Source organism: Onychostoma macrolepis, chromosome 25 (genome assembly GCF_012432095.1).
Source record: "Onychostoma macrolepis isolate SWU-2019 chromosome 25, ASM1243209v1, whole genome shotgun sequence".
Taxonomy (NCBI): Eukaryota; Metazoa; Chordata; class Actinopteri; order Cypriniformes; family Cyprinidae; genus Onychostoma; species Onychostoma macrolepis.
Genome location: NC_081179.1, coordinates 16857844 through 16885569, shown reverse-complemented (window position 1 = coordinate 16885569; position 27726 = coordinate 16857844). Strand labels below are relative to the sequence as shown.

The 27726-nt window shown below is 35.0% G+C and overlaps 1 protein-coding gene across 2 annotated transcripts in view; it reads left to right on the top strand.

Annotated features, from left to right (window-relative positions):
- Nucleotides 1-3393: 3393 nt before the first annotated feature.
- The window catches only part of roraa (RAR-related orphan receptor A, paralog a), a 310863-nt gene continuing 286530 nt past the window's right edge, over nt 3394-27726 (top strand). Inside the window, exon 1 of one of the 2 annotated variants that reach the window (XM_058767479.1) lies at nt 3394-3493. In XM_058767479.1, the coding sequence (XP_058623462.1) occupies nt 3409-3493 (85 nt within the window). In that variant the 5' untranslated portion in view covers nt 3394-3408. Of the gene's footprint in view, nt 3494-5205; nt 5656-27726 lie in introns of those variants that run through there. The other variant, XM_058767478.1, reaches the window with a different exon arrangement.

Sequence of the window (27726 nt, the reverse complement as noted above, 5' to 3'; positions counted from 1 at the left end):
TGCAATTGGCATGCTGACTGCAGGAATGTCCACCAGAGCTGTTGCCCGTGAATTGAATGTTCATTTCTCTACCATAAGCCGTCTCCAAAAGGGTATGGTATGGGCAGGCATATATTTTGAATGCACAGAGATACCGTGACGAGATCCCGAGGCCCATTGGTGTGCCATTCATCCACGACCATCACCTCATGTTGCAGCATGATAATGCACGGTAAAACTGCACATTTTAGAGTGGCCTTTTATTGTGGCCAGCCTAAGGCACACCTGTGCAATAATCATGCTGTCTAATCAGCATCTTGATATGCCACACCTGTGAGGTGGATGGATTATCTCGGCAAAGGAGAAGTGCTCACTAACACACATTTAGACAGATTTGTGAACGGTATTTGAGAGAAATACGCCTTTTGTGTACATAGAAAAAGTCTTAGATCTTTGAGTTCAGTTCATGAAAAATGGGGGCAAAAACAATAGTGTTGCGTTTATAATTTTGTTCAGTGTATATAATTTCATTTGAAATTATATTATTATTTATAGAATTACATAGTATTTTTATTATTATTTTGAAAGCATAAATTATACAATGATATATTATTGAATTATTTTACATAATATTTTAAATGATTTTACATAGAACATAGTAATGCATAATACAATTTTAATACATGCAATATGAAAAGTAATATAACATTTTAAATACATTTTATATCATTTTGATATTTTTTTCCATATAAATATTTGATTTACATTTTATAGTATTGTATTCTCATTTATTACAAAGCACAAACTTGTTCAGCAAAGCAGTTCATTAAAAGTTGCTTGATAGATATCTATGCAATTCTATGCTATGCAATTCTACCCTGTTCAGTGGATGTGATTATACTGTCTTTTTGCTGTCTTTTTTTCCAAGTAATTTTTTCCCCTTGTTATTTATTCTCCCTGAATCCATTCCCTAAGTGAAATAACAACCGTTGCTATTATGTAGAGAAAAGCACAACAAGCAATTGTTTTCTTCCTGAGATGAACCATTTTAAAAAGAAATATTACTGTAGCATGTCAAAGTCGATTCCTTATTGCAAAAATGAGGTGGCTGAAAACAGTCAAATGTTCGGGGGCTCTTGATGTCTTGCCATTTCTTGAAGTTTGATCTTGCCGTACAGTTTGAAGCTGGAATATAACATGGCTAGAGGCCATCGTCAGTGTAAACACACCATCTCCAAACCTTGTGAGACGCATGCCAGAAACAGCTGATCAAATCTGGAAAAAAAAAAAAGATTCGTAGTGCAGCATTTTCAGATGGTTGTGATGGATCTGAAATCACAGTAATTACAGGCTGATAAGCAGAAAATTGGTGTCGGGTTATTTTAACCTGTCAGAACAATTTGTAGATGTACAAAATGTAACTTTAACATCACATTCTATGTTTAACAAAGACACTTAAAGGAACAGTTCACCCAAAAATGAATATGTGCTGAAAATTTAGTCACATTCAAGCCATCCAAGATGTAGATGAGTTTGTTTCTTCATCAGATTTTTAGCATTCCATTACTTGCTCACCAGTGGATCCTCTCCAGTGAATGGGTGCCGTCAGAATGAAAGTCCAAACAGCTGATAAAAACGTCACAATAATCCACAAGTAATCCACACCACTCCAATCCATCAGTTAATGTCTTGTGAAGTGAATAGCTGCATGGTTGTAATAAACACCAAGACATTTTTAACTTCAAATAAGCACTTTATTCACAAAATTGCTTTCTCCAGTGAAAAAGTTGCTCATCAATACTACGGAGTCCCATCTGAACCACGAGAGAAATATGCACAGATCAAGCACTGTTTACAAACTAAATCAGTTCTACACAATTAAGTTAGTGGATTTTGATGTGAGAGGACAAAACTGTATGGACTTTTTTCACTGAAGGAAGTGTTATTATGTATTATGGACTCAATTATGAGGCTTTTGGTCGTGGGTCTTTTGATTATGGGTATTTTGGTCAAAGTGAAAATAAATTAAAATAATTTTTTTTCTTACAAACATGTAGATTTTGCATTATGTTAAGATGTTAACTGATGGACTGAAGTTGTGTGGATTACTTGTGGAATACTGTGATGTTTTTATCAGCTGTTTAGACTCTCATTTTGACGGCACCCATTCACTGCAGAGGATCCATTGGTGATGTGGTACTAAATTTCTCCAAATATGTTCAGATGAAGAAACAATCTCATTTAAAAATAAATAAATAAATTGTCTGGACATCTAACAACTTTGCCTCAGTGGACCATCAGAGGTTTATTTAGGATGAAAGTGTTTTTCACCAAAACTCCATGTGGCAGATTGGCTTCAAAAATGTTCTTGATCACTTTTGGACACTTGACACTTGACACTTTAACACTAGAGCTTTTCTTGGAACTAACTTCATTTTTCTGAGCCATTTCAGCAATGACATTTAAGCAACTGGTCATGAAGTTAGTTCCAAGTTCACGCAGGTGTCGTTCATCAAATTAACATGTTCCACTAACATTTCACATAAACGTTTCCAAATACTTCTTCTATAATAATTTGAAACCTAACAAATGTCCATTTGTAAAATGACTTGCTTGAAAAGTATGCCTAATGGCATTTAGTTTCATATTATGTTATATAATTCAAACACATTCATACTTATTTAATGTGGCATCATGAGTGTCCAAATAGGGGTCAAAGTCTGTTGGCGTTTTCAGACTAATTTATTTGTTTAATAACACAAAGAAAAATATTTCATCTCATGTATTAAACTGGTACGTGATATAATTTGAAATACATGACTTTATTTGATTACTTTGATTTGAGGAAAATGTTATGAGATTACAATACATCACTTTATTTATGTATTTTGGTTTTTAAAGACATTTTAACTAGCGATATCTTTTGATTTGATTATAGGGCACCAAATTCGGCATATTCTACAACACTAATAAAATTACGAAAATTAACCATGGTTTTACTACAAATAAAACCAAAAAAACATGGTTACTATAGTTAAACCATAGTAACCACAAATTAACCATTGTTTTGCTACACTAACCATAGTTTAACCATATTTGTAGTAAAATTGTGGTTATACAAATCAGTAATCAATACACCAAAAAAAACATGGTTACTACACTTTTACTACAATAAAACCATGGTTAATTTTCGTAAGGTGTTTTGGACCGCAAGCTTCACGAGACCAGCGAGAACCAATTGCGTTTGAGCTACGCCACTCACCTTCGCGCCAAATTTAAATTAGCACGTGTGAACAAAATTAGACGCTGTGGCAGAATATTAGATTTATTTATAAGTAAACAACGACTTAAAGGTCGAGTTCCCCCGTTTCCTACGTCTTGGAATATTGTTCACCACTCGTGTGGATTATATATATAGGCTATATTTTTATGTTTTGGGTTTTTTTGATAGTCCGTTCGCATTCACTCTCTTCGTTTGGACTAAAGGGTCAAACGGGTTTGGAACAAAACACAGGTGAGTAAATGCTGACAGAACTGTAACTTTTATTTCTTTAAACAGGAATGCTGTTTCACATATGACAGTTTGACAGTTTTCTGCGTGCAAACTGTTGCAGCCTTTAGTTCCGTTTTGACCTTTCAGCTAAACGTAACCTCGACGTAATCGCGCACGCGGTGAACTTGACTTGTTTAGCGTTGATGATTCAAGTTGCGAGAGCATGCCAAAGTCCACGTGCAGAGCTTTGAGGGGGCGTGGCTCTTCCGCGCTGATCACATGCGGCAGGCGTGCTGTTTACAATTCCTCCGGGAGAACCTGCATCTGCTTCGACACCAAACCAACTATTTCATTAATAAGGGCCCCTCAAGTTTGGCATTGTTTAGTATCAAAACACGCCCTTAACATGCCGCTATAAAACTTTGCTTTCCCTGAAGGCGAAGGGTGCTGAGGCTTTGATCAACCGCTGAAGTCAGAGCTCAGACCAACTTAATCTACTGCGCTCTTCCACTGATTAAACAAACACAACCAGAGCGACACTTCACTTATTCAGTCAGTGTGCATAAGCTACATTTGTGGCTATGCAAGATACTGTTTACACAGTAAGTGGTTAAACCTGAACTAAAAAGGGTATGAAAGTTTCCAATGTGCACTGTTTTCATATCAACATATTATATGCGTTATATTTTATTACAAATATGCATCAGAATCATAAAATAAATATCTTACATTTTTATTAACCCTTAATAATGAATAATGAATTTAATGGTATATTTCTTATACCAAGTAACTTGACCTGATGTTGAGATCCTTTTTCATTATTATTATTATTATTATTAGGCCTATTATTATTATTTATTTATTATTATTTTGAAAAAAAAATTGGAAATAAGGCCTAGGCCTATATTTGTAGGCCTATCTCTCAGGATCCAGAACCATTTAGAGGTTAAAAAGTTGTATGGTGATAATATAGGCATTTGTACTGGAAAACTTTGATGTGTAATGCCTAAATCTTAAATTAATTGCTAAAAGATGGTGATAATAATGATAATATGTGTCCAACAAATGTTCAGTATATTTATGCATATGTTAATATTTCATTTTTCACTTTATCTTCTTTTTTTCTTTTTGCTGGCATGCATTTATCATAAACAGTTGACAGACAAAAAACTGGGTATTGACTCATGTCTCCATTAACAATAACTCAAACCAATAAGGGAAAACCCAAAGTAAAGAATAATAAAGAGAAAATATTTTTAAAGTTTCTGGATGTTTTGTAAATGGCTAGTGCTTTTCTTCTCAAATACGTGAAGAATTACTTAAAATTGGTATGAAATAAAATGCAATTTATAAAACAATGTTCATCACCATTGAAATGATAATTTATAGAGTAACCAAACATAAGGTGAAAAAAAAAATTGCTGCACACATATAGATCTAGGCTATGCCCATATATAGGCTATAGGCCTATATATATATATATATATATATATATATATATATATATATATATATATATATATAGGCCTTTTTTCATCAATATTTCTGTAAGAAGTATTTGACTGGGTACAATATCAGCTCTCATATGCACTTTTTATCACGGCTCATAAACCAAACATGTAAGTGCAGGGATTCTAAAAACATGTATCATAGGATCCTGTCAGGATCGTCTAATTTGAGCGGTTTGTGCCCTTCTAGATGACGCATTCTGTTTTTTACAGCGGAAAATGTGCGTCTGTGTCATCAGAAGACGGGCAAAGACATGAAAGTGCCAGTGTTAATAGGTCTCACACACATCCATTCATCGGCTATTGACAGTGTGTCCCTGTTGAGCGGCTGCACTGGAGCTTCTCTCTAGCGCTGCCAGTGGACAATCAAACCTACACACCCACCTCTGTCTACACTCGCCTGTTCAACATTTCTTACTTCTGCTAGAAAAATACATAGCTACAGCAAACCTCTGAGCTCTGAATCGCATCGCGGCGCGTCGTGATACACCAGCAGCAATAGCTCCAAAAGAAAGCACAACATGGAGTCCCCTCCAGATCCAGCGAGCGACCCGGGCAACGGCGTCTCAGAGCCGGTTACCCCGGTCAGGGAAACCCCGGTAAACCTGGAGACCCTCCGCAAAGCTGAGCACCAAGCCCCGGTGCGCCGGCAGAGCTGCTCCAGCACCAACAGAGGTGAGAGACAGCGATTCTTTGGAATCGATACGACATTGATTCTCCGTAGTATTGATGAGCAAAACTTCAAAGTGAATTCATTTTAACTTAAATGGCGCGCGCGGCGCGTCAAAATCATTCCAGTGCGTTTGGTTCACTGGAAAAGCGCGTGGCGAATAGGAATAAACGGCATTTGTGAAATATATAGGAATTAGGATGCTTTTAGAGTTGATGTGCTCGTATAACCGAATGATCCCGCTATTGTTGTGTGATGTATGACAGCACTGACACTGAAGACTAAAAAATAAACAGATGCGCGTTTATTAAAAAAATCAAAATTTGACAGAATGAAAGTTAATTTCCGATTTAAAAGTGGTGTGAAATAATATATATACATAGGAAGATATCAGAATGTTATAATGTGTATTAGCTACACACAAGTCGAACTTATGTGGACTGTAGGCTATTTTAAAACGATAAAATTTACGACAATGTTTTTATTTTTATATATGCTTATTTGTTTTTGTTTTTTAAACGTTATATATTAAAATTTCATTCATTAGTTGTCAGCATGCCTTTACTTGATTTTTGCACTTGTTTGGATGCTAGCCTAGTTGGACGCATTTAAACACTAATTTCGCATAGCCTATATAAAATATAGGCTGTTCAAAGGCATTTGGACTTCCCGCAATGCTTTAATATCTAATTTTAATAGAGATTTGTGTAAATATGAGTGTTGTACAGTACAGACAGTAGGTTTTTTTAGCCACTCCCCCTTCGGTGTCTCCATTCAACTCATCCAAGTTCAGTGCAAAATGTATCTGCGATTATACAGACATAAAGTGAACAAGTGACACGGCACTGCATAAAGTAACGTTGAATGTCTGTTCAGGTTGTTGTGTGTCGCGCTGAAGGGTATATTTAGAGGCTGATATAGTGAATGTGGAATGTAAGCTGGTTATGTAACAAGTTTTGCCATAAACAGAGCAGGGAAAATCATTCGATATCTGTAATGTCGGAGTCTGGGGTTCAGCGTGTGTTTTGTATGATTGCACTCTGGCGAATATGTGTAATGCTATTCGTAATTGTCGTTTTTTTTTTATTGGTTGATGAAACAAAATTGCACATAAAATCGAGACATGAACTCTGTTCCATTCGCTTTCAAAACGAAAATATTACCGCTGGACTGTGAAGTCAGCCGCGCGTGTGTTTGGTTCTTGAGTTTTAATGTTTGTCGCCAATTAGAGAATAAAGAGAAATGATGTTGAATAGCGAAAATGAATTTTACGGGGCTATAATAAATCTCTCCTGCTCTCTAGCCGTTGTTTCACTTTTGTTGCTTGGTACTTTCCCAGCACTGTGCAGTTATATAATAGCAGTCAGAAGAGGCAGGTATAGGGAGGCACTGTCCGGATGGGAGTTTTTAGGCAAGTCTATGCCATTTTTTATTTTTTTTTAAAGAAGGAGATTGACTTTGAGACACTCCTAACCTGCTGACCTATATTCACCCCCACCCTTTACAGCAGGACTAAAGTGTATCTGGAAGGGAAAGGCAAAAGAAAGAACGCCTCAGTCCTGTTATGTAACCTTTGTGTGAATGGGCGATGAGAAACAAAGTGTTCAGCGGGACTGTTCCCTTCAGCTGTGTTAGAAATCCACTTTGCTTTCGCAAGACTTGTGCAACAAGCACACCAGCAGTCAATAGACCTGTGCTGTCATGACGTCAATTTGTAGGCTGTTTAGAATGGAGGGGTTTGAATTATGACTAAAATAAATTATGTCAGAGACATTTGGTCCTGTGGCATAAATGATACACAGTCATACCTTAAATATGAATTTTGAAGCTTTTATGTTAGTTGCTATTGAAGCAATACAAAGATTTCTGATTCATCAAGGACACTCAGTCGCATCCTTTAGGTTGTTGTAGTCCTTATTTAGCCCTTTTCACAGCTTGCTTAAAAAAAGCCTTCAGAACTCATGTTTTATTACGTAAGATTCATGTTAGAGAAGGAATGATATTCATGTAATGTTAACCAGACACCTTAATTGAATCATAAATCAAAATCCAACATAAAAACAAACCCATAAAATGCTAATAGAGAGTAGATATTATATGAAGAAATTATGATATGCAGAACCATAATATTATTAATAGAAATAATACTTTATAAAAAAAAAAAAAATACAATAAAATAATGTTCAAAATTTTCTACATATAAATGTCAAAATGTTATTTATTTATCACAGTTTTTTTTTTTTTCCCAGCAGGTTAGGGCTGCATAAATATAACAAATCCAAATAAAAAAAATAAATGCAATCACAATTATTAATTTTACATTTACATTTAGTCATTTAGCAGACACTTTTATCCAAAGCGACTTACAAATGAGGACAATGGAAGCAATCAAAATCAACAAAAGAGCAATATGCAAGTGCTATGACAAGTCTCAGTTAGCCTAACGCATTACACAAAGCAAGTTTTTTGTTTTATTATATAATAAATGAAAAAAGAAAACAGATTTTTTTTTTGTAACGTAATAGAATTGAGAATTGAGATACTTATTTTGTGCAAGACGATCACGGAACTGTTTTTGAATTTATTTATTGCTGTTTTAGGTCAAGACAGTGACTAAACTGTGTCAACATAAGTTCAATGAAACATGAGGTAAAAATCACTTAAGTGTTCATGGTGCACTTTTGGCCTCAAGTTTCATTGAACTTGTGATTTGGTGTGCAGATTGTACTTTATTCTCAATTTGAATTAATTCATCAATAATTCTTTACAATTTTTAACACAGATAGAACTTTTTCCTGTTTGTTGGATAAACAGTCAACTTGACTTTTTCCCTTTTAGCAGCATAAATGCTTTGATAAGGCTATAGATATATTGGTTACGATGCTCAACCGGTGCAAAACCCGTCATAAATGCATGACGCTACATACGTGTAAATGCATTGCTTTATTAGCTGTTGTCATTTTAATGTCAGTTTAATTGTGCAGCCCTAATAGACACTATAAGAGAGAGACAGCATAATGACGTTTCATTTTAAATGTTTGTTGATTTGTCGTTATTATGGTATCTTTGGATCATATACATTATTATTAAGTTTTTAAGACTAGGTAAATATCAATGTCACACTCAAGTACATGTTTTAGCAGCTGTGACTGTTAATCATATTTTGGCTGCTTAAACACTTAAAATTGCGGTTTAGTCGGATCTCATAATTACGCACAGTAGGACGCCACATGCGAAACTGCTTTATTATTAGTTAACCACAAGCAGTTTGTGGTTTTGCTTGTGGTGTGTCAGTGAGTTTATTTAGCTTTGGCTGCATTGGCTGTGATTGTGGGTGTCGGAGGCAATCTCAGCACACGGATGAATTAACTACTTTCAGCGGATCTATGAAACGAAGCAAACCGCATTGCTTTGATCTCAAGTGAAAAGAGAATATAACTGAGGCTCTTGGAAGAGTTTGGATGACCGATTACATTTATGAAGAAAATTATAGGAACTCTGTTTCTTTTAATTGAAATTTGTCTTTTATGCCTTTAAGTTGAGAGAGTGAGTTATTATTCAAGTTCAAACCAACTTTTTCCAGCTCTTATTAAGAAAGGCTATAATAATTTGAGGAAAGACGACCTTAAACTGCCCTTTTGTTTTTAGGTCTGATTCATATTTTTGGCACATTTTTTACAGTTTATGTAACAAACATATTGTTTGACCTAAATGTCATCCAACGGGCTAATTTTTTATAAAATATTATGTTGCATGTTCAAGTTGTTCATGTTCATGTCCAAATAACTTTATTAAGGAAACATATAATCAATTTTGAGAAAAGACAACCTTAAACTGCACTTGGATTTAAGGTCGCATTCATATTTTTTGGTACCTTTTTGGCTGTGAAACCTGATGTTTATGTAATAAATGTGTCATTTGACCTGAATGTCATCCAGTGGACTCATTTTTACGCAAATATTACATGCGTGTAATATTACATCTCAGGACAGTAGTCCACACCCATTGTGTTTCTCTATCCTTAAATGCATTTTACCTGTATTATATTTATTATAATCAATTCTGTTTAAATGTTGCATTAGTTATGTGCTAAATTCATTAATTATATTTACTTTAAATCATTTGGTGTATTCTTATTTCAGATATATATTTTTCTATAATTTTTTTTTTTTTTTAGTATTTGTATTTGTATTTTTTTTTTTTGCACAGATCCAAATGATTTAACAAAGTAAAAAATCAGCAAACTTTTTTAATTTTTTTTTTTTTTTTACATGAATTGAATCGTATGTAGTCTTATTTCAGACACATTTATTTTTCTTGCTTTATTGCACACATATAAAATGATTTAACAACAACAACAACAACAAAAGTAAACGATCAGCCATTGTGGCTTAGATTTTTTTGTCAAACATCTGAAATATTCTCCAAATTATAGTGCGTTGTTCAGACAGTACACTTAGCTTTGTCCACAGAAACCAACATCTGGATGTAAAGACTTTTAGTAAGAAACAAATTTTCCCTTTTGTTTTTTTTTACACCATGCCCACACATGGCCTTTGACTGTACAGTGTTTTTGTCTGTTATGATTTCTACCTGTGCTTGTCCTCATCCACAGAAGAACTCAGAGCAGGTCAAACTTCACATTTGACCTTCTAGTAATCAAAAGGCAAAGCTGACTAGACGTGCTGCTATAACCCCGAGTGTTGACACTTGACATCTTGTTTAAAGCAGGTTCTTGAAGGATAACAGAGGGTCAGACAGGCAAGCACACAAATGCTTAAATCGTTTAGAGAGTGTGTTATTACTGCATTTGGCTTCCTCCAGTGCTCAAGGAGGGAGTTTGTAAACAGTCAGTATTAATGCTCTGTTTTTAGCTATGGAGGTTCAGGCTTGTAGCTTTTTTAGGGTTTTTGATCTTATGAAGGTCTTTGGATTTCATTATACTTGTATAACCTTACATGGAAGGAAAACTGGATGTTTGATTTTTAAAAAAGGTGTAGAGCAAGATTTGGGTTACTTAAAGGGTTAGTTCACCCAAAAATGAAAATTCTGTCATTAATTACTCACCCTCATGTCTTTCCAAACCCGTAAGACCTTTGTTCATCTTCGGAACACAAATTAAGATATTTTTGATGAAATCCGAGAGCTTTCTGACCCTGCATAGACAGCAACACAACTACCACATTCAAGGCCCAGAAAGGTAGTAAGGACATCATTAAAATCGTCCATGTGACATCAGTGGTTCAACCGTAATTTTAATAATTTTTATGCTCAAGAAAGCAAAAATAACAACTTTATGCAACAGTTTCTTCTCCTTGTGTCAGTTCTCTTTTCTATATAATGAGAGTTTAGTGACTCATCTGTTAAGTCAAAATGGGACAAAGCACCATAAAAGTTCCTTAATATGAGTAGATGTATAGCGCACATGATATATTTGTATGAAAATAAAATGCAAAATCTGAACAAGGATGCAGATAACATTTCAAAGCTTTGATAGAGGGGTAGAGTTACAGTGAAAAACTCTTTCTCTTTTCACCAAATTTACACTTTCATTTTCATTACCGTAATGCAGCTAAAAAGTAGTAAATATAGGTAGTTCAACAAACATTGCTAATAATTTCTGCCCTTTATTTATGTTTAAAGACTGTTTCTGTAAAGAGAATCTAATGAGAGTCTTCTTTGTGAATTATGGGAATTACAAAACCTCAGCAATAAAATGTCTGAAAACAGTGATAAAACAAAACATTTCTTATTTCAATGTTAAAAGCTTTTGCTTAATGCTGCTTAATAGTTTTGTGGAAACCACATTTTTTGAATTGAAAAGAATTGATTTTAAATAAATCTTTTGTAATATTATTTAACACATGTACATATAAACAACTTTACTGAAGACACTGAAGACTGGAGTAATGATGCTGAAAAAACACAGAAAAAAAATGCATTTAAAAATGTATTCAAACAGAAAACTGTTATTTTAAATTGTAATAATATTTCTATCAAATTAATGCACCTTGGTGAGCAAGATACTTCTTCCAAAACATTAAAGAAGTCTTAATTATTCCAAACTTTTGACTGGCAGTGTAAGTAATGACAAAATGTTCTGTTGCTTTTTTTTTAATCTTGGAAGATCTTGGAAGAAAACTTCTTCTTAGATCGTTCAGACTGGAGTGACTCCAAACAAAGCTCTGCCTTCCAACCTTTTGCCTCATGCACACCTCCACAATTACACGTGTGCGGAGGAATCGGAGGCTTTGCATCAATCACGTTGAGTAGATTTGCAGTGTCATGAGCTAGTTTTAATGGGCTCCTTCCAGTTAACTCTCAGGCATGGCCGAGGTTTGTTTAGACTCGGGTTTGTTGGCGTTGCGGATGCACATGTGCGGAGCAGCGCCTTAACTTAATTTCTCCTTTATTGGAAGACAGCGGAATGACTGTGGGGTCTGCCATCTGTGAAGGACTAGACTATAATTACTTATTAGTTGGCATGGAAGACAACAATATTTTGCTTGCTCCCAGCCTCGGTGTCAGAGTGTGATGGTGAAATCTGTCACCTGGCGGTGTGCTGATTGACTCTTTCCAGCAGGGGGGATATTTTAGCGGCTGAATGAGCCAAGCTGAGCACTTTTATTCAAACCCCACAATTAGCCTAACAGATATTGTGCAGTGACACCAGTGTTTAACGTCCCAGCACCCGATGTGCTCCGGCTTAACCTGTTCACTTTAACACAAGCAACATTTTCACACCTTGTTTGCAGTTTAAAGGAATGGTTCACCCAAAAATGTTGTTCTCATTTTGAGGGACCTCGTTTTAATTTATTTATGTACTTATTTACATATCTATTTAATAAACACAGCCAAATATGTTTGTGTTAAAACATTTAGAAAGCAACATGTTTGCAAAATTAAATAACTGACTTATTGTTGTTGTTGTTGTTAATAATAATAGTAAAATAATAATAACAATAAACGTCTAATACATATTAAATATTTTAATAAATAAAATATATGTAATAAATATAATGAAAAATTAGTGCTGTCAAATCGATTAATCGTGATTAATCGCATCCAAAATAAAAGTTTGTGTTTACATATATATGTGTGTGTACTGTGTGTATTTATATGTATATATAAATACACACACACACACACACACACACACACACACACACATAAATACAAATATATTACGTATATTTCTTTAATATATACATGTATGTGTGTGTACTTATATATACATATAAATATGCACAGTACACACACATATATTATGCAAACAAACTTTTATTTTGGGTGCGATTAATCGCGATTAATCGATTTGACAGTACTATAAAAAACTGTTTATTTAACTTATCATAAAGAATAAAAGTAGTCAAAGTGTTTACTTAAGGAATAATTTTATTGAATAAAATCGTATTAAATGACTTTAAATAAAATGATCGAAATTTGATTTTTTTAAAAATAATTTTAGTTTTTGGGTAAACTGTTTTTTAATATTTTGCATTTTGACATAATTTGCTTAATAGTTAAGCACATTTTCCCCAAAACATTTTAATTACCATAATAATAAATGTTATTTTTACTGCTATTCCTTTTTTTAATTCATGTTACTGTCAAAGTTTCTTATTAAATTCTTGTTACCGTAATACACTATTTTTGTATTACATGTGTGAATTAAAGGCATTATAATAAATCACAGTGTTAAACATTTAAAAGTTAATTAAATTAAAAAAAAAAAAATACTTTATGGTTATTTATTATTTTAATGGTAATGATAAATTATGTTTAAAGAGCTTTTCACAATAAATACTGTTCCAAAACAGTAAGTAAAAAATTATTGCATTAAACATTTTTTTTTTTCAAAAATATACATGCAATTGCAAAAAAAAAAGAAAAAAAAAATAGTGTGCATCCCCTTGAACATTTTTATTAAATTAATTAATTAATTTATTACTTTCATTATATAAAAAAGAGTGGCTGCACTCTCTGAAGAAAGGTATGAAAGTTGTCACTGTGATGGTACCTTTTCAAAATGTACACCTTTGTACCTTATTAACTCCTAAAGTTGCTTAATGGTACATTAAAGGTACATATTAGTACATAAAGTGTAAATATTATAATATTATAATAATGTTTTGAACAACATTAGAGCAAGTAAACAATGACTGGATTTTCACTTTTGGATGAACTGTTCCTTTAACAAGTTGGCTTGCTTCAGTCTGGATACAGATATGCAGTAACATGCTGCTTTTAATGGAGCAGACACCTCTTAATGTTAGTCTGGCCATGGCAGTTGTTTTTGTTGGCTGGCCAGCAACACGCTGCTGAAAACCCCAGCATGGTACGGGCTCCAGTCACTGGCCCCGGTCTGTGGACTGTTAACACTGCAGCCAGCGCTGTTTTACAGCGAGCGGCGGAGTATGTTTACCCAGCGATGACAGAAGATGGATGGGCCGTAGAGGAGTGGAGGCCTCTAAACAAGGTTTCTGTACCAAAAAACTCTCTGAAGCCCAGCGCTGGTCTGCAGCTTTATCTGACAGCCATGCTTCCAGGAGCCGCTGACATTCTCAAATAGCAGGGATTAGGATTTCCCTCTGCTTCAGCAGCCTCGTGGAGGAACTCACCCTTTTGTGCTTATCTGGAAGCAGTTGCGTTCACTAATCTTGATCTGAAGTATGGAAAACGGCCATTGTGTGACAAAGCATTGGTTCAGAAATGGACACTGAGTCATCATTTACTCATGTCTTTCCAAAGCCATATGAGTTTGTTTCTTTTTTTTAATTTTAATAATGCACTGGTCACTGTTTGTCATGCTGTTACGATGAATGGGTACAGAAACATTCAAGCTTCAAAAGAATGCTTCCAAAAACAAAACAAACAAACAAACAAAAACCCGTAAAAATAAAAAAGTAAAATAAAATAATAAAGAACATTTTATTTGTGTACTTTTTTTATGGCTGTCAAAGTTAACGTTCGTGTAAATAAAATATTTTTACTAAATATATTAAATGTGCTTAATGAACAATATTTACTGTTGACAAGCTCTTTAAAAATAACTACACTGAAAAAAAACATTAAAAGAAATTGAATTCTAGTAAAAGAAAGTACATTTCATAAATAATTATGGAATGGCAAGTAACACATTGAATTAAACATGAAATTTTGAAATGGCAGGACTGAAATAATCTTTCTCGTAAAATATATTCCAATAACCTTTATTTTATTTACAACTTAAAATATTCTTCTACAGTGTAATTTCTCATTACCACAATAATAATAATAATAAAAAATACTGTTATGCTACAAAAACTGATGAATTATTTATTCAAATTGTAAACATTGTCAAGGAATAGTTCAATCTGCAAAATTTTCTTAAATAAGGCTTTAAGCAGAAATTTTGCAATACATTCTTTCTTTGATTTTTGTATATATGACCCAGACATTTCTTGAGATTTCTTAGAGCCATCCAAAATTTTTGACTAGTCTCAGATCAGCTGAAAACACCAACCTGGATGCGCAAAGCCAAGTTGTTTTGTGATGCCAAGCGAAAGCCAGGCCAACATCCTGGAGTGAAGAACCCAAAATGAGGATCACTGTTTGGCAGCCTTCCTCCTGACATAATGATGCCTCCCTCCCCTTCTTGTTTTTGATCATCAGAGGTGTGATGTATCACACCATGCTATGGTTTAGGATGGGTGTTTGTACGATGTGTTTGCTCAAAGGTTAAGCTGTGTCATTTAACGTATTTCATGTGTGATCTACCATAAACAATCAGTTAACTTTCCAAAGCGCCTTTCCTCCAAAGAGACGTCAGATTCTCGCTAAGTGCTCTACTGGTTTAAAAGACTGATCACTGATGCGCTTTATATTAGATAAACAGGGCAGAACAACACGTTGAAGCTGGGAACGATCAATATCTCTTAGAAGCCCTGAAACCGGTCTCAGCGTTTTCACATGAAATTATTGCTGTACACCACAACTCAAAGTCCACTAGAGTCTGACTAGTCAGACATTATAAAATCACCTTTGGAGTAAAGATACCGTGTAGATATCATGAGACTTTCAGTTGTAGTGTCATGCGTAAATTTGAAAGAAGCCTAATGTTTAATCATATTAACAGCTTTTTTTTTTATAAAAGGGAAGTCAAGATGAAAACTATAGATGATATGGAGTTGGTACGTGGGTTTTTGTATTCTGCCACACATTTAATCTTTGGTCCTGCATATGCACTTTAGTGACATTTGATTCAATATAATGTGTAGGCATTGTGATTTGAAATGCAAGAACAACAAATTTGTGTAAACAGTTTGCAAAACCAATCTTGCATAAATTGCTGTTTAATACGAGTTTTATGAATAGTTTTACTTCATGCTAAAATTTAGAAATGGTTTTGCTCATTGAATGCGACATTTTATGTAAGAATGGTTTTATCAGTGATTTTTGACATTGAATTGATTGACAATTTTATGAATGCTTTAGTTGTTGAATTGATCAACAATTTACACAAAAGTGCTCTATGAATAGTTATACTCATTGAATTGATTGTAACGATTTACGTTTTCAACGGTTTTACAAAATTGTAAAGTAAATTTGAGAATTGTGCAGTTTTACGCAAGTTTACGTAAGTATGTTTTTACGTGTTGAATTGATTAACAACTCCAATAGTTTCATGAAGAATTTCAGTTGTTTGATTGTGATTTAGACTACATAGACTACATAAAATACTTACATTTTTTTTATTTCATTCATTAATGAGGCCCAATGCTTGTTTTATGGCTGAATGCATCAATGACAACATCAGGCCATTTTTGGATAGCAATTTTTAAATTGAATTGTGATTTGCATAAAAAAGTGATTTGGAAAAAAAATATATGCATGGTACGAAACTAATACTAATAGCTTTAGTTGTTGAATTCATTGCCAATTTACAAGTGGTTTTACATTTTGTTTGGAATAATTTAATTAATTATGATGGTTTGTACGTTATGAATGGTTTTAGTCAATTAATTAATTGCTTCTGGTTTTACATTTTAGTTGGGACCCATTGAATTGATTGAGACTGAAATAAATTGCAATGATTTACACTGAATTCAGTTCAATATGAAAACATAGTTTTATGAATGATTTGCTTACATTTTTTCCCTCATGTTTCATTCATTAATGTGGTTGTTTTATGGTCATTTTTGAATATCAGTTTTTAAATTATGCCATAAAGGATATTAATACCTTCTACTGAACTAAACACACATATGATTCTTTGATTTCCCTGTCAATCTACTTTGTAGCAAAACCTTTTAAGTTTTTGTATGCAACAGCATTAATTTCATTCCAGTTGAAGTTCTCATGCTTTCCAGGAAAGTAGGTCTTGAAAAGTTGAAAAGTTTGAAGATGGTGCGACAAACATTTGGCAAGTGTTTCAAATAAGTACTACCCAAGGTAGCTTAAATCTTAAGATTTTAAACTGCATTTGAAGTTTACTAGAAGTAAGAAGTGTCCCACATCTCCTATATTGATATTTCATGGATAATTAATGTGGCGGCATCCAAATTAGACAAAGTTTACCCTCTTTGAACTAAAAGTTTTGCTCTGATGGGAGAGCTTATTTTGGAGTTAAAGCCACCAGTGGCCAAACTGGGGCTGGCAAATATGCCCTCAGCTGGTGACAAGAACCAGATTTTGATGCAACATCTCCAGTGGCGGGGGACGTCTCAGATCTACGTCCCATTTACAGAAGTTAATATCTGAGATAGACAGTTTAAATAGTAATGAATTAATGTACTCCAGATGCATTATGGGAAGCCTTTAAAGAGGTCTAAATTTACTGTTGTGGGGTGGGGCTGTGACCTAACTAGGCCTGTGGTGTAGTGGGGACGTGACGCTGAGGTGCAGGGCCTGGAAATGGGCCTCTCCTTTGGGGCCTCATGGGAGACGTAGGGGATGACCAAGGTCGACAGGATTTCTCAGTGGGATTTCTGTAGGCCCAAACAACTCATGATAATGAACATGAAGTGCTGCAGTCCATTTTTAATGTCAAATTAATGCAAACCATTAACTTGAAAGCATCCAAAAAGAAAAACATAGTCAATCTCACCTTAGAGTGTGCATAGAGATCATATTGGTTTGTGACATCTGATTACTTCAAACAATTCAAACCATTGCTGTTGTATGATAATTATTCATAAATAGTTTTATGAATTATCTTTTTGTAAGGTTTTTTGTATTTTGTATTGCCATTTGCCCAAGATCTTGAAGAACTTTACCAAAAATGGAAATTGAAATCGAAGTTAGATAGTTTAATTTTGTTTTTGTCTTTGAGAATGTATAAATAGTTTTCCGAACTGTTTTATAGTAGTTGATTTTATAGTTTAATTGATTTGTGACAGTTTTAATTTATGCAAGAATGGTATTATTAGTGGTTTTAGACATTGAATTTGATAATTTTATGAATGTTTTAGTTGTTGAATTGATTGACAATTTAAAAAAATTATTCACAAATAGTTGTACTCATTGATTTGAATGTAACAATTGATGTAAGAATAGTTATGAATAGTTCTAGTTGTTGAATTCATTGTCAGAATCACTGAAAAAATCATTTAAATTGGTATTTTATCTAAGAATGTGGTTTAAAACCAATGGTAGGAGTATGCATTGAGTTTTTGACATTTGATTAACTTAAAAGAGCAATGTCTACCATCTAGCAATTCCCAGACCTTCTTTGCATGTGACACATTCAATTTATTGTCTTGCTCTTTTCTGTTGTCCTCACTTTGGCTGCGTCTGCTAATGGATAATGTTAACCAATAGCCAAACAGCTGGTTATGCATTGATTTTGCATGGTCTCATTCAATCTGGCTCAATTTTTATATGTAATTTTTTTCTTCTTCCATGTTTAATATCCTGTTTCTTGCAGAAATGTGTCACATTGTGGAAGTAAGATGGGTTGTGGATGGACTTTACCACACTGACAAAATGTAAAGCACAACACGAAAAATGATTTCTGAAATTTAGTTTATTTACTTGAAAAATAATAACCTTAAAACAACAATGCATAATCTATTTAGACTTGATTATATAGTTTACCCAATAACTTTAAAGAACTTGAACTTGAGCAGGAATGGAAAAATTAAGAGGCAAATATCATAGAAAGTGAATAGTTTAACATTTCTTTCAGAGGTCAGGACTTTGAGCTTAAGCCAGACTTAAAATGAGCCAAGTTCTGCGTAGACAACAAGAAAATGCTTTATTTCCATTTTGTCTTACTCTTCTTTTGTAATGGACAAAGAAGTTGTGTAATATTGTCTGCTTTTCATTTTAAAATGTTCCCTTACAAGATGTGTTTACCATGCTTATAAAAGCAAGTATGGAGATGCAGGAGGGACATGCTAAAGTAGGCCATTGCCTAAACTTGGCTTGATGTTTTCTGTGCATGTATTTGCCGTGAATTCCGAGTCATTGATGTCACGACGTCTGGTTTGTAATCCACGTATGTGTGTGTGCGGCTTACTTATTTTTTTTTTCATAGTATCTCTTTGTCTCTTAAATTACGCAAACACCTATTCTTCATTCACTCGTATCAAATTTAATTTTTAGGTCTTACAGCCCCAGACGTGTTTCATGCATGTAATTTTCATTTATTCAGCCATTTCGGCGTATAATTGATTTTGACTCATTTTAACACGCGTTCAGATGACTAAGTTAAGTGACTGCTCATCCTTCCCCTGTTAAAACAATTTCGGGTCCCCTAACAAATAAAAATCGGGCTGATCAAAAAGATAAGCTGTGTTTTGAATTAGTGTCACTCAATGTACTTGATTATTCATATATGATTAAGAAGCGGCGCCTAATCCAGTAAATAGAGTTAAAAAGAGACAGAAATTCTGTCCCTTCAGGTGCAGCAAGCTCTTAATCAAATTATCCTCACATCCGGGCATGTCGTATTCTTCAAACACCCCCGGTGACTTCTCAATGCAGATTATAATCAGCTCCTATTTTCAGTCTTTGATTAAAATCGTGCAGGCTTGGACAGACTTGGTTCTTCCTGTGACGATTCAGCCAGCTAATTATTAATATCAGATACCCACTCTCTAGTTTTTTTTTTTTTTGTTCACCAATTACAGTGAACCAGTGGACCAGAGTGGTTAAACAATGCCCATAACTATTAATCATGTTGAGTCACATTGGATGTGAATCCATTAGTTCATTCTTATTTAAATGTCTTACAGTGGTTGGGAGGGGACAAGGTTTCGTCGAGGACTTGGTTTGTCCTTCCTGACCTTCAACTTAACTCTCTCAGGCTGAGATTTCACCATTTATTCTACCATTATCCTTTTAGGTACTTATTAAATTATGTTAAATTAAGCCATGTGCACTTCTGTTCATTTATCAGTTTAATTTGAATAATTAAGGGTTGTCATGATGCCAAAATCTCAATACCAGGACTTCCACGATTCTTGATACCAATTTTGGTGCTATACATAAAAAACTTGTATGATATCGAGAATGCTCCTTTATTTAAAATGTTAATTTTTTGAATATTTCAAAGTTGAATTTGTTCAAATTTAAGCATGTAACAAGCAGATTTTCAATTAAACAGTCAAGTCATTATAAGCCATAGGATGAAAAAAATCTAATTTAGAGATAAACATAAAAAAGGAATTATCTGATCATTCCCAATTGTTGTTATAGACACACATTAATGTTTTTGTCATAGGCTCATGTATGTACTCAATTAAGTAAAAAGTACATTGTACAGTAATGCTGTAGAAAGACTGGCTTTGTTGTATTTATTGAATAATTGTAGTATTAATTTCAGTGTTAAAAGTAACTACTTTTTACATGCTGAAAACATTGGTTTCTTTTCTCTGTTGAACACAAAAGAAGATATTTTGAAGATTGTGTGTGACCAAACAGTTAATGGTCCCTATATTGAATTCCAAAGTATTTTTTTTTCCATACTACGGAAGTCAAAGGCTACCAGAAACCGTTTGGCTATCCACAGTCTTCAAAATATCTTCTTTTGTGTTTAACAGAGGAAAGAAACGCATTTAGGTTTGGAAAGATTTTCAATTTTGGGTGAACTGTCCCTTTAGGTGTGTAATTTATAAGTTTTGTTTTTATTCACTTAATGATGTAACACATAATCATACGGCGAACCAAAAGCCTGTTGCTTTGGCTCTGAGCACTTTCATTTTACCCAGACTGCATTCGGCCTCTGAGTAATTCTGAGTTACAGTGTCCGCGAGACTGTTGGAAACTTTGGATTGTTAACTTGTGACCCAGTCTTTTTTCATGTGATGTCATAAACAGAAGATGAGATTTCTCTTTTACGTAATGAATAGTTAATCTCAGCTTGTGGATGTGTGGAATTGATGGAGCAGTGATGGAGAACGACGTCTCCACTGGACTCTGGCAGTGATGGAGAACAGGGCTCTCCCGCTGTCATGTTTGCTGCACCAATCACGTCCCTCCATCTTCAGGCCAAAGTTTATCAGCCTTATCGATCAGTGTTTTACCGCTTTATTTTCCTTAATGTGGTGCCCGGGATGCAATAATTAACCCCATGTCAGGTTATTAAAACCCTATTTTTACGTGACAGACAGAAATAGACATACAGAAATGGGAAGATGGAAGCCATCAGTTAATGTTCAAGGATTTTGAAATGTGAAATTATTCCTTTCCGAGACCCCATTATAATTGGTGCATTAATTTCAAATTAAAAGATTGAAGTTTGTGCCACATGGCTGGCAGACGTATAACAATTGATTGCATTTTAACGAAGAAAAAGTTGGAGGACAATGGTGCCACTGTGTTTGAGGAAATTCTCCAACACTTCTTCTGACACTCATCTGTGGGATGGTAAAGGTTGTGTTACACTGATCTGAACGCAAATTTGACTAATCTTGATATGCATCTGCTCAAACAGCAAGATACTTTCTGAATTTGTTTATCAAATCATCTGTTTTGCCATCTTAGGAGCACGAGCTGTTGTGATTTCCGTAAATGAATACTTCATTCAAAGAAAATCTGTCATTTATTTATTCACCCTCTAAACCCGTAGGCAGTTTTTTGTTCTTTGGAACATGAAATCATTTCTTCAAATAGATCTTCTCTATACGATGACAATTCATAATGACTATGGCCTGTCAAGTTCTAGAAACAACATAAAATCTCTATGAAAGTAATTCATACTACTATGCTATTTTTCAAGTCTATAGAAGTCATTGCTTGTTAAACAGACAAAAGTGTTTGTCATTATTCACTTATAATCTTTACCTTTTTTACCTCAAAAGGGTGCAGATTGGACATCAGTGCCATAAAGTGTGCTAAAGAGTAGGTTTCATTTGTAAATTGGATTAAAAAATAAGCCTAATTTAGGGAATGATTGTCACACATGATGTGCATGAAAACGCTGACACCAGGTAGTCGCAGGGAAGTTGGCCTCTCTCGAGTAGTTTAATGGCCCACTGCTATGCCACTGAGGGAATAATCTGAATGAATGTTTGATTTTTCACATTTGTACAGTTGAAATTATACCTCTGGTCTGCAAATACACTTTAAGAAAATGGGTAGAGTTGAAATTATTATGTGCCAGGCTATTTATTAGACAGATCTGTCATTGGTATCAGCGGGAGTCCATTTGCTGCGCACTGCTCTGCGACTTTCTTCCCTGTGACAGTGATTGACCCTTCGCTGTGGTGTTAACACCGCACATGGCAGTTTGTCTGCTTTTGAAAAGTGCCAAGGTGAATGACATTCTTTGGCTTTAATTGATAGCGAGAATTCTCATTATATTTCAATTTGCATTTAGGGGGTTGTCCAGTGGAGGTTTGTTAATTGCTAGCTGGACTAGAACCTTTTGGACTTCTCTCTTACCTGGCTGGAAGCCACTGTGTCTTCTCAAAAGAGCCACTTCATCTCTGTCAGGGCCAGGTGGAAATTTGCTGCACGGTTCTAATTGGACAAAGTGCCTTTCAAACTCCCAGCCATCACTCACAGGTCGGATTAACGGAGCCAGTGAGGTGTCAACATAGGTTCCCCACTCACTTTCGCCCTCCTTGTGGCCCGAGGCCTAATGTTCACTGCTGCGTGCTCTATCACTCAGCGCCGAAGAGGAAAAACTAATAAAAAGAACACCTCTGTGAACAAAAACGCGTAGCGCAGTTGTTTCCACGATACTTCAGTCTGTCAAGATGACTGAATTACTTGTCGTTCGCTCAGTACCCTTGCCTTCCATAAAGCTAATGAGTCATGAATGCAGGATGTAAATGTGCCAAGCATGACTAGCGTCTGGTCAAGCAAAATTGCAGATTATCCAGTTTTCTGTGACATACATATTTGGAATAGTTTTTATAACACTGATTTAGACTTTTATATCCAAACTTATATCCAGTTGTATTGATGAATAAGATGAGTAAGCAGGCACGTGCAGAAGGGGGGGCTTGGGGTGCTTGAGCCCCTGCCCTTTTTCAAAATTATTCAAAAGTGCCCCTCTCGGACAAATAGCAATGATATTGTGGTAAATAAAACAAAATGCATTTGAATTCTAATTAACATGACAATTTGTACAAAACAGTAACTAATCGCTCAAAAGTCGGAAAATTCCTGTTTATTTTTACATATCTGTCAATCTGAGGCGTTGCTATGGGTTTTGTGCGTTTTGCTCGACTGATATTCCACAGTCTGTTCGGAAACCGAGGCTCTCGAGCCATGCTTCTTTCAGTGAGTGCCTATGGGTCGACGGAAGGAAAAAATAAACTAAACAATATTTTAAATATTTTTCATCAATAATCAAAGCTAGTGTGTCGATTTAATTAAAAATCCATATATTAGCCTATATATTTTAGAATATTACATAATTCATCAATGCCCGTTTGTCGTATAATACACCAACCAATCATGATCTGACACAAGTTCAAATTTCATTGGACAATACGTGAAGTAGAGCGGTTATTTTCCATTCTTATTCATAAATTTGGTTGAAAATTACATGGGACAGACGAGCTTATTTGTGGAGCGATCTGGATCTGCAGTTTGTCTCATTTTATAAATCAAATTATATCGCTGGGAAAATGTATACTAAAAGCACTGCACAAAACAGTGCAGCGCTAAAAGTCGCAATAATGGTAACCAGTAGGCTATTCAATTCACTTATATTTATGTATGATATACACCGTTTTACTATTTGATGAAACTATCATAGTTAATGAAGCCCAAGTGCCACCTACAGGCCTATTATGTGAAGTGTAGGCTGGCGAAATGGTGACGTGAAAGGACTTCATTATATTACCATTTTTGATAATTATGCAGCATTATGAAAGTGTCTTATGCTCATCAAGCCTGCATTTATTTGATCAAAAATACAGAAAAAACTTTATCCTAATATTGTGAATTATTATTATTACAATTCAAAAGAAAGTTTTTCTATTTTAATATATATTTATACTATTTTAAAATATCATTTATTTCTCTTATTCAAAGCTGAATTTTCAGCATCATTACTCCATTCTTCAATGCATGGTCCTTTTAGAAATCATTCTAATATGCTGATTTATTATCAGTGTTGGAAACAGTTGTGCTGCTTAATTTATTTATTTATTTTTCAAATTTTATTTATTTATTGGAATCTGTGATACTTGTTTGGAGTTCATTGATAAATAAAAAGTTAAAAAGAACAGCATTTATTCAAAATAGAGATTTTTTTTTTCTAACAGTGTCAATCTTTATCACTGTTTCTATCAATTTAACAAATCCTTGCTGAGTAAAAACTAATTTCTTTAAAAAAAAAAAATACTGACCTCAAGCTTTTGAACGGTAGTGTAGGCTATATTGTTACAAAAGTTATATTTTAAATAAATGCTGTTCTTATTTAACTTTTTATTCATCAAAGAATCCTGATAAAAGTATCACAGGTTTTCAACATTGCTAATAAATCAGCATTGCATAAAATGCATTAAGTCAATAAGTAAAATTTTGATCAAATAAATGCAGGCTTTGACCTATAATTTTTTTCCCCCTCATATTGCCCCTTTTTTACATTTGAGCCCCTGCCCCTGAGGAACGATCTGAACGTCCCTGGTTGGAAGACAACCGTTTCTCTGAGTTGTAAGCAGTTAACACACGTGCAGAAATCCACAGGGTGAAGGTTACATGTGGGAAAAAATGAAAATGTCAATTAGCTCATTTGCGCTGCCTCCTCTGTTCAAACTTCCTTTGAAACAGATTGAATAAGATGGTACATTTACACCATCCTTCTAATATGAGCTTTACCACCAGCTTGTTCTGCAGAGACTGCGCAGGCAGGAAACCAATGCTGGGTGTAACAAAGAACTGACAAATAAGTACTGTCAGAGTACAAAAGCTGGCAGCTGGGACGTGATGCTTAAGTACGTACTTGAGGGTGGTGATTTGATCCCACATGGGAGAGCGAGTGGACAGGGGAGATTGATGGCGGTGTCCTAAAACAGAGATATAACACCCGATTGAGCCCTAAAGGCATTGGGACTAGCACAGAGCCCTGTGGTACACACTTGCTTATAGGTGAGCATCCCCCACAAAAAAAAAAACCCTTCATGCAAATTCATGGGACACATTAAAGGATTATTCCCAGGAAGGTTGTGCCAACATAGCCCAAAGCGTTGCACATCTCCTGATCTGAGAATGAGCCGCACCTGGGAGAAAAACAACTTACACAGGCAGCCATTTGTAGTTGCTGCAAAGTGCATTAGCTGTAACTTGCCATCACAATGCTAGGGTGTTGAGAAAGGCATTGATATGCAGTTGCTAAGGTGTTTTGAGTGTTTTTTAGCTTGTTGCTATGCGGTTGCTAAGGTGCTTGTTTTTTTACTTACTGGCCCAAGTCAAAAGTGTTCACCTTAAACTCTGTGATATTCTAATACCTTGGTTCCTGTAGTGTAAATCTACTGTTTTTTTTTATTGTTTGGCCCGTTTTATCTCTAACCAGGCAAAAATTGTCAAATCACCTCAGCACACTTCAACAGAAGAAATGTGATTTGAGGTTTTATGGGTTGTTCAAATTTTTAACCCCATATAATGAGCAATACATATCTCTTTTCTAACTGAAGTAGATCAGGTAAGAGAGATGCAATGTTCTTTTGTAATTCAATGAGCTTACACTGCATTTACAGGTAATTTTGACGTATATTACAGAACGAAATATTCAATTTGAATAGCTTTGATGTGCATGGTGGCAGACTTGGTATGTGAAGTATTCATCTGTTTGAAGTAACTCCCCTAAACATTTTTCTTTCTCTGTTATTTCTTCCTTTCATTGAAAACCACAGCTGCTTTGTTGAAACATCTGAGCAGGCCAGCGGCCAGAGGAATGTGGAAATAGCTCTGTGTTGAAACCAATGTGTTCAGTGTGTGTGTGTGCACCTGAGGCACTGCTCCGGTTATCTCACAGTGGTGTAATCTTCATACTTTGTCGACACACCAGCGTGACCTCCCTAAAGGATCTGCCGTTGTTCTTGCTGACCCTCCGCTGAACGCTCTTGGAAAGGTTCCTTGAAAACCACTCGATTGTCTTTTTGCCGCAAATAGCTTGTTACTCTATTGTTACATGATAAGCGTGAGAGTATTTCTATGTCAGTGCGTTTTGCAATGTGGAATATCTCATAAAACAGGGGGCAGAACACATTTTTGACTGCTTTCACTAAAGGATCTATATATTGATATATCACAGTACAGTAATACACAATTACTCGTGATTCTCGTTTTCTTTACTGTTGAGCCCTTGAGATCCTTTTTTTAAATTTTATTTATTTGTGCATTTATACCATGCCCTTTAGGGTTTAGTCTAAGTAATCAAAGACTAAGTGAGAAATCACCGCTGTCACACCGCAACAGAAGATGTAGTGAAGTTTCATGATTAAACCACATGACAAGACAAAAAGACCCATAATGCATTGCACACATACAGTAGCTGAAAAATGCACTGTAGCCCCGTCTCTCACAGCACGTACAGTTGATTGCCTGAACCGGCGTGCACGTGTGGGGCAGATGGCGGAGGGCTGCTGGATAATAGATCTCAATATTAACTCAAAATCATGCTGGGCGTGTTGGTGGATGACGCTTGGTGGAGTAAGGGAGAAGCGTTGACCTTCTGTCCTGTCATTTAGCCCCTCACGCCCCCCTGCGCTGCACTCAAATTACTTTGTTTTACCCAATTAAAGGAGACGGCTGAGCATGGCGAGCTCGGCCATTTTTCGCTCCGTGACACGCACCGCGCTCTCACCTGGATGCGTGCGACATTAGCGCTTTGTCACTGGAAGATGTGGAGAGAAGGATGGCAGTGGGAAGTCTTCCGTGTGTCCTGAGATTGATGCGGTGGATACCATGTGACACATTTACTGCCATCTTTTCAAAGTATGAGACTGTAATATTATTGAGGATTGTTTTGGATTTGGTTCTGATGGAGGTTTTTCTCATCTGTTGTTTGAATTGGCAGTCAAAAACCATTTCGGAATGATTTTCTTAACATTCAGTTCTGTTAGTAATTCTCAAAAGTTTATGTTTTCCTGCATTGTAATGGCAAATGAAGTGTTTTAGCTGATTTGTGAGCTTGAAATCTGAATTTTATTGCAAGGTATTTGCTGCTTGCATGTGGCAGTGGTGCAAAAGTGAAATTATTAATGCTGATACTTTTAACTTTCAATAATTCAATGGTCAAATGTTCCACATATATTATTGTTTGCAAAATTAAATATGTTTACTGCTATTTGTTTAGGTTCTGGTTAAGAAACAGGCAAAAAAAGAAAAAAAAAAAGAACATTACATTTTATTTCCAAAATTACTTTGAGTATGTAATTTCAATCCTATTAACTGAAATAATTTGAAGATTTGGTAAAATTATGGAACTGTTACTATGGACAAGACATGTAACCATATTTTTAGAGCTGCATGGCTATGAAGTCAGAATCAAGCGAACGGACAGCATGAATAATTGCTAAAGGAACCATTATGTGGAATCATAATTGGAATAAGAATTTTTACAATTGTCATGCCTAATTATTAGTGGTGATGCAGCAAATTTTGGCACCTCAAAAAAATTGCCCAAAACA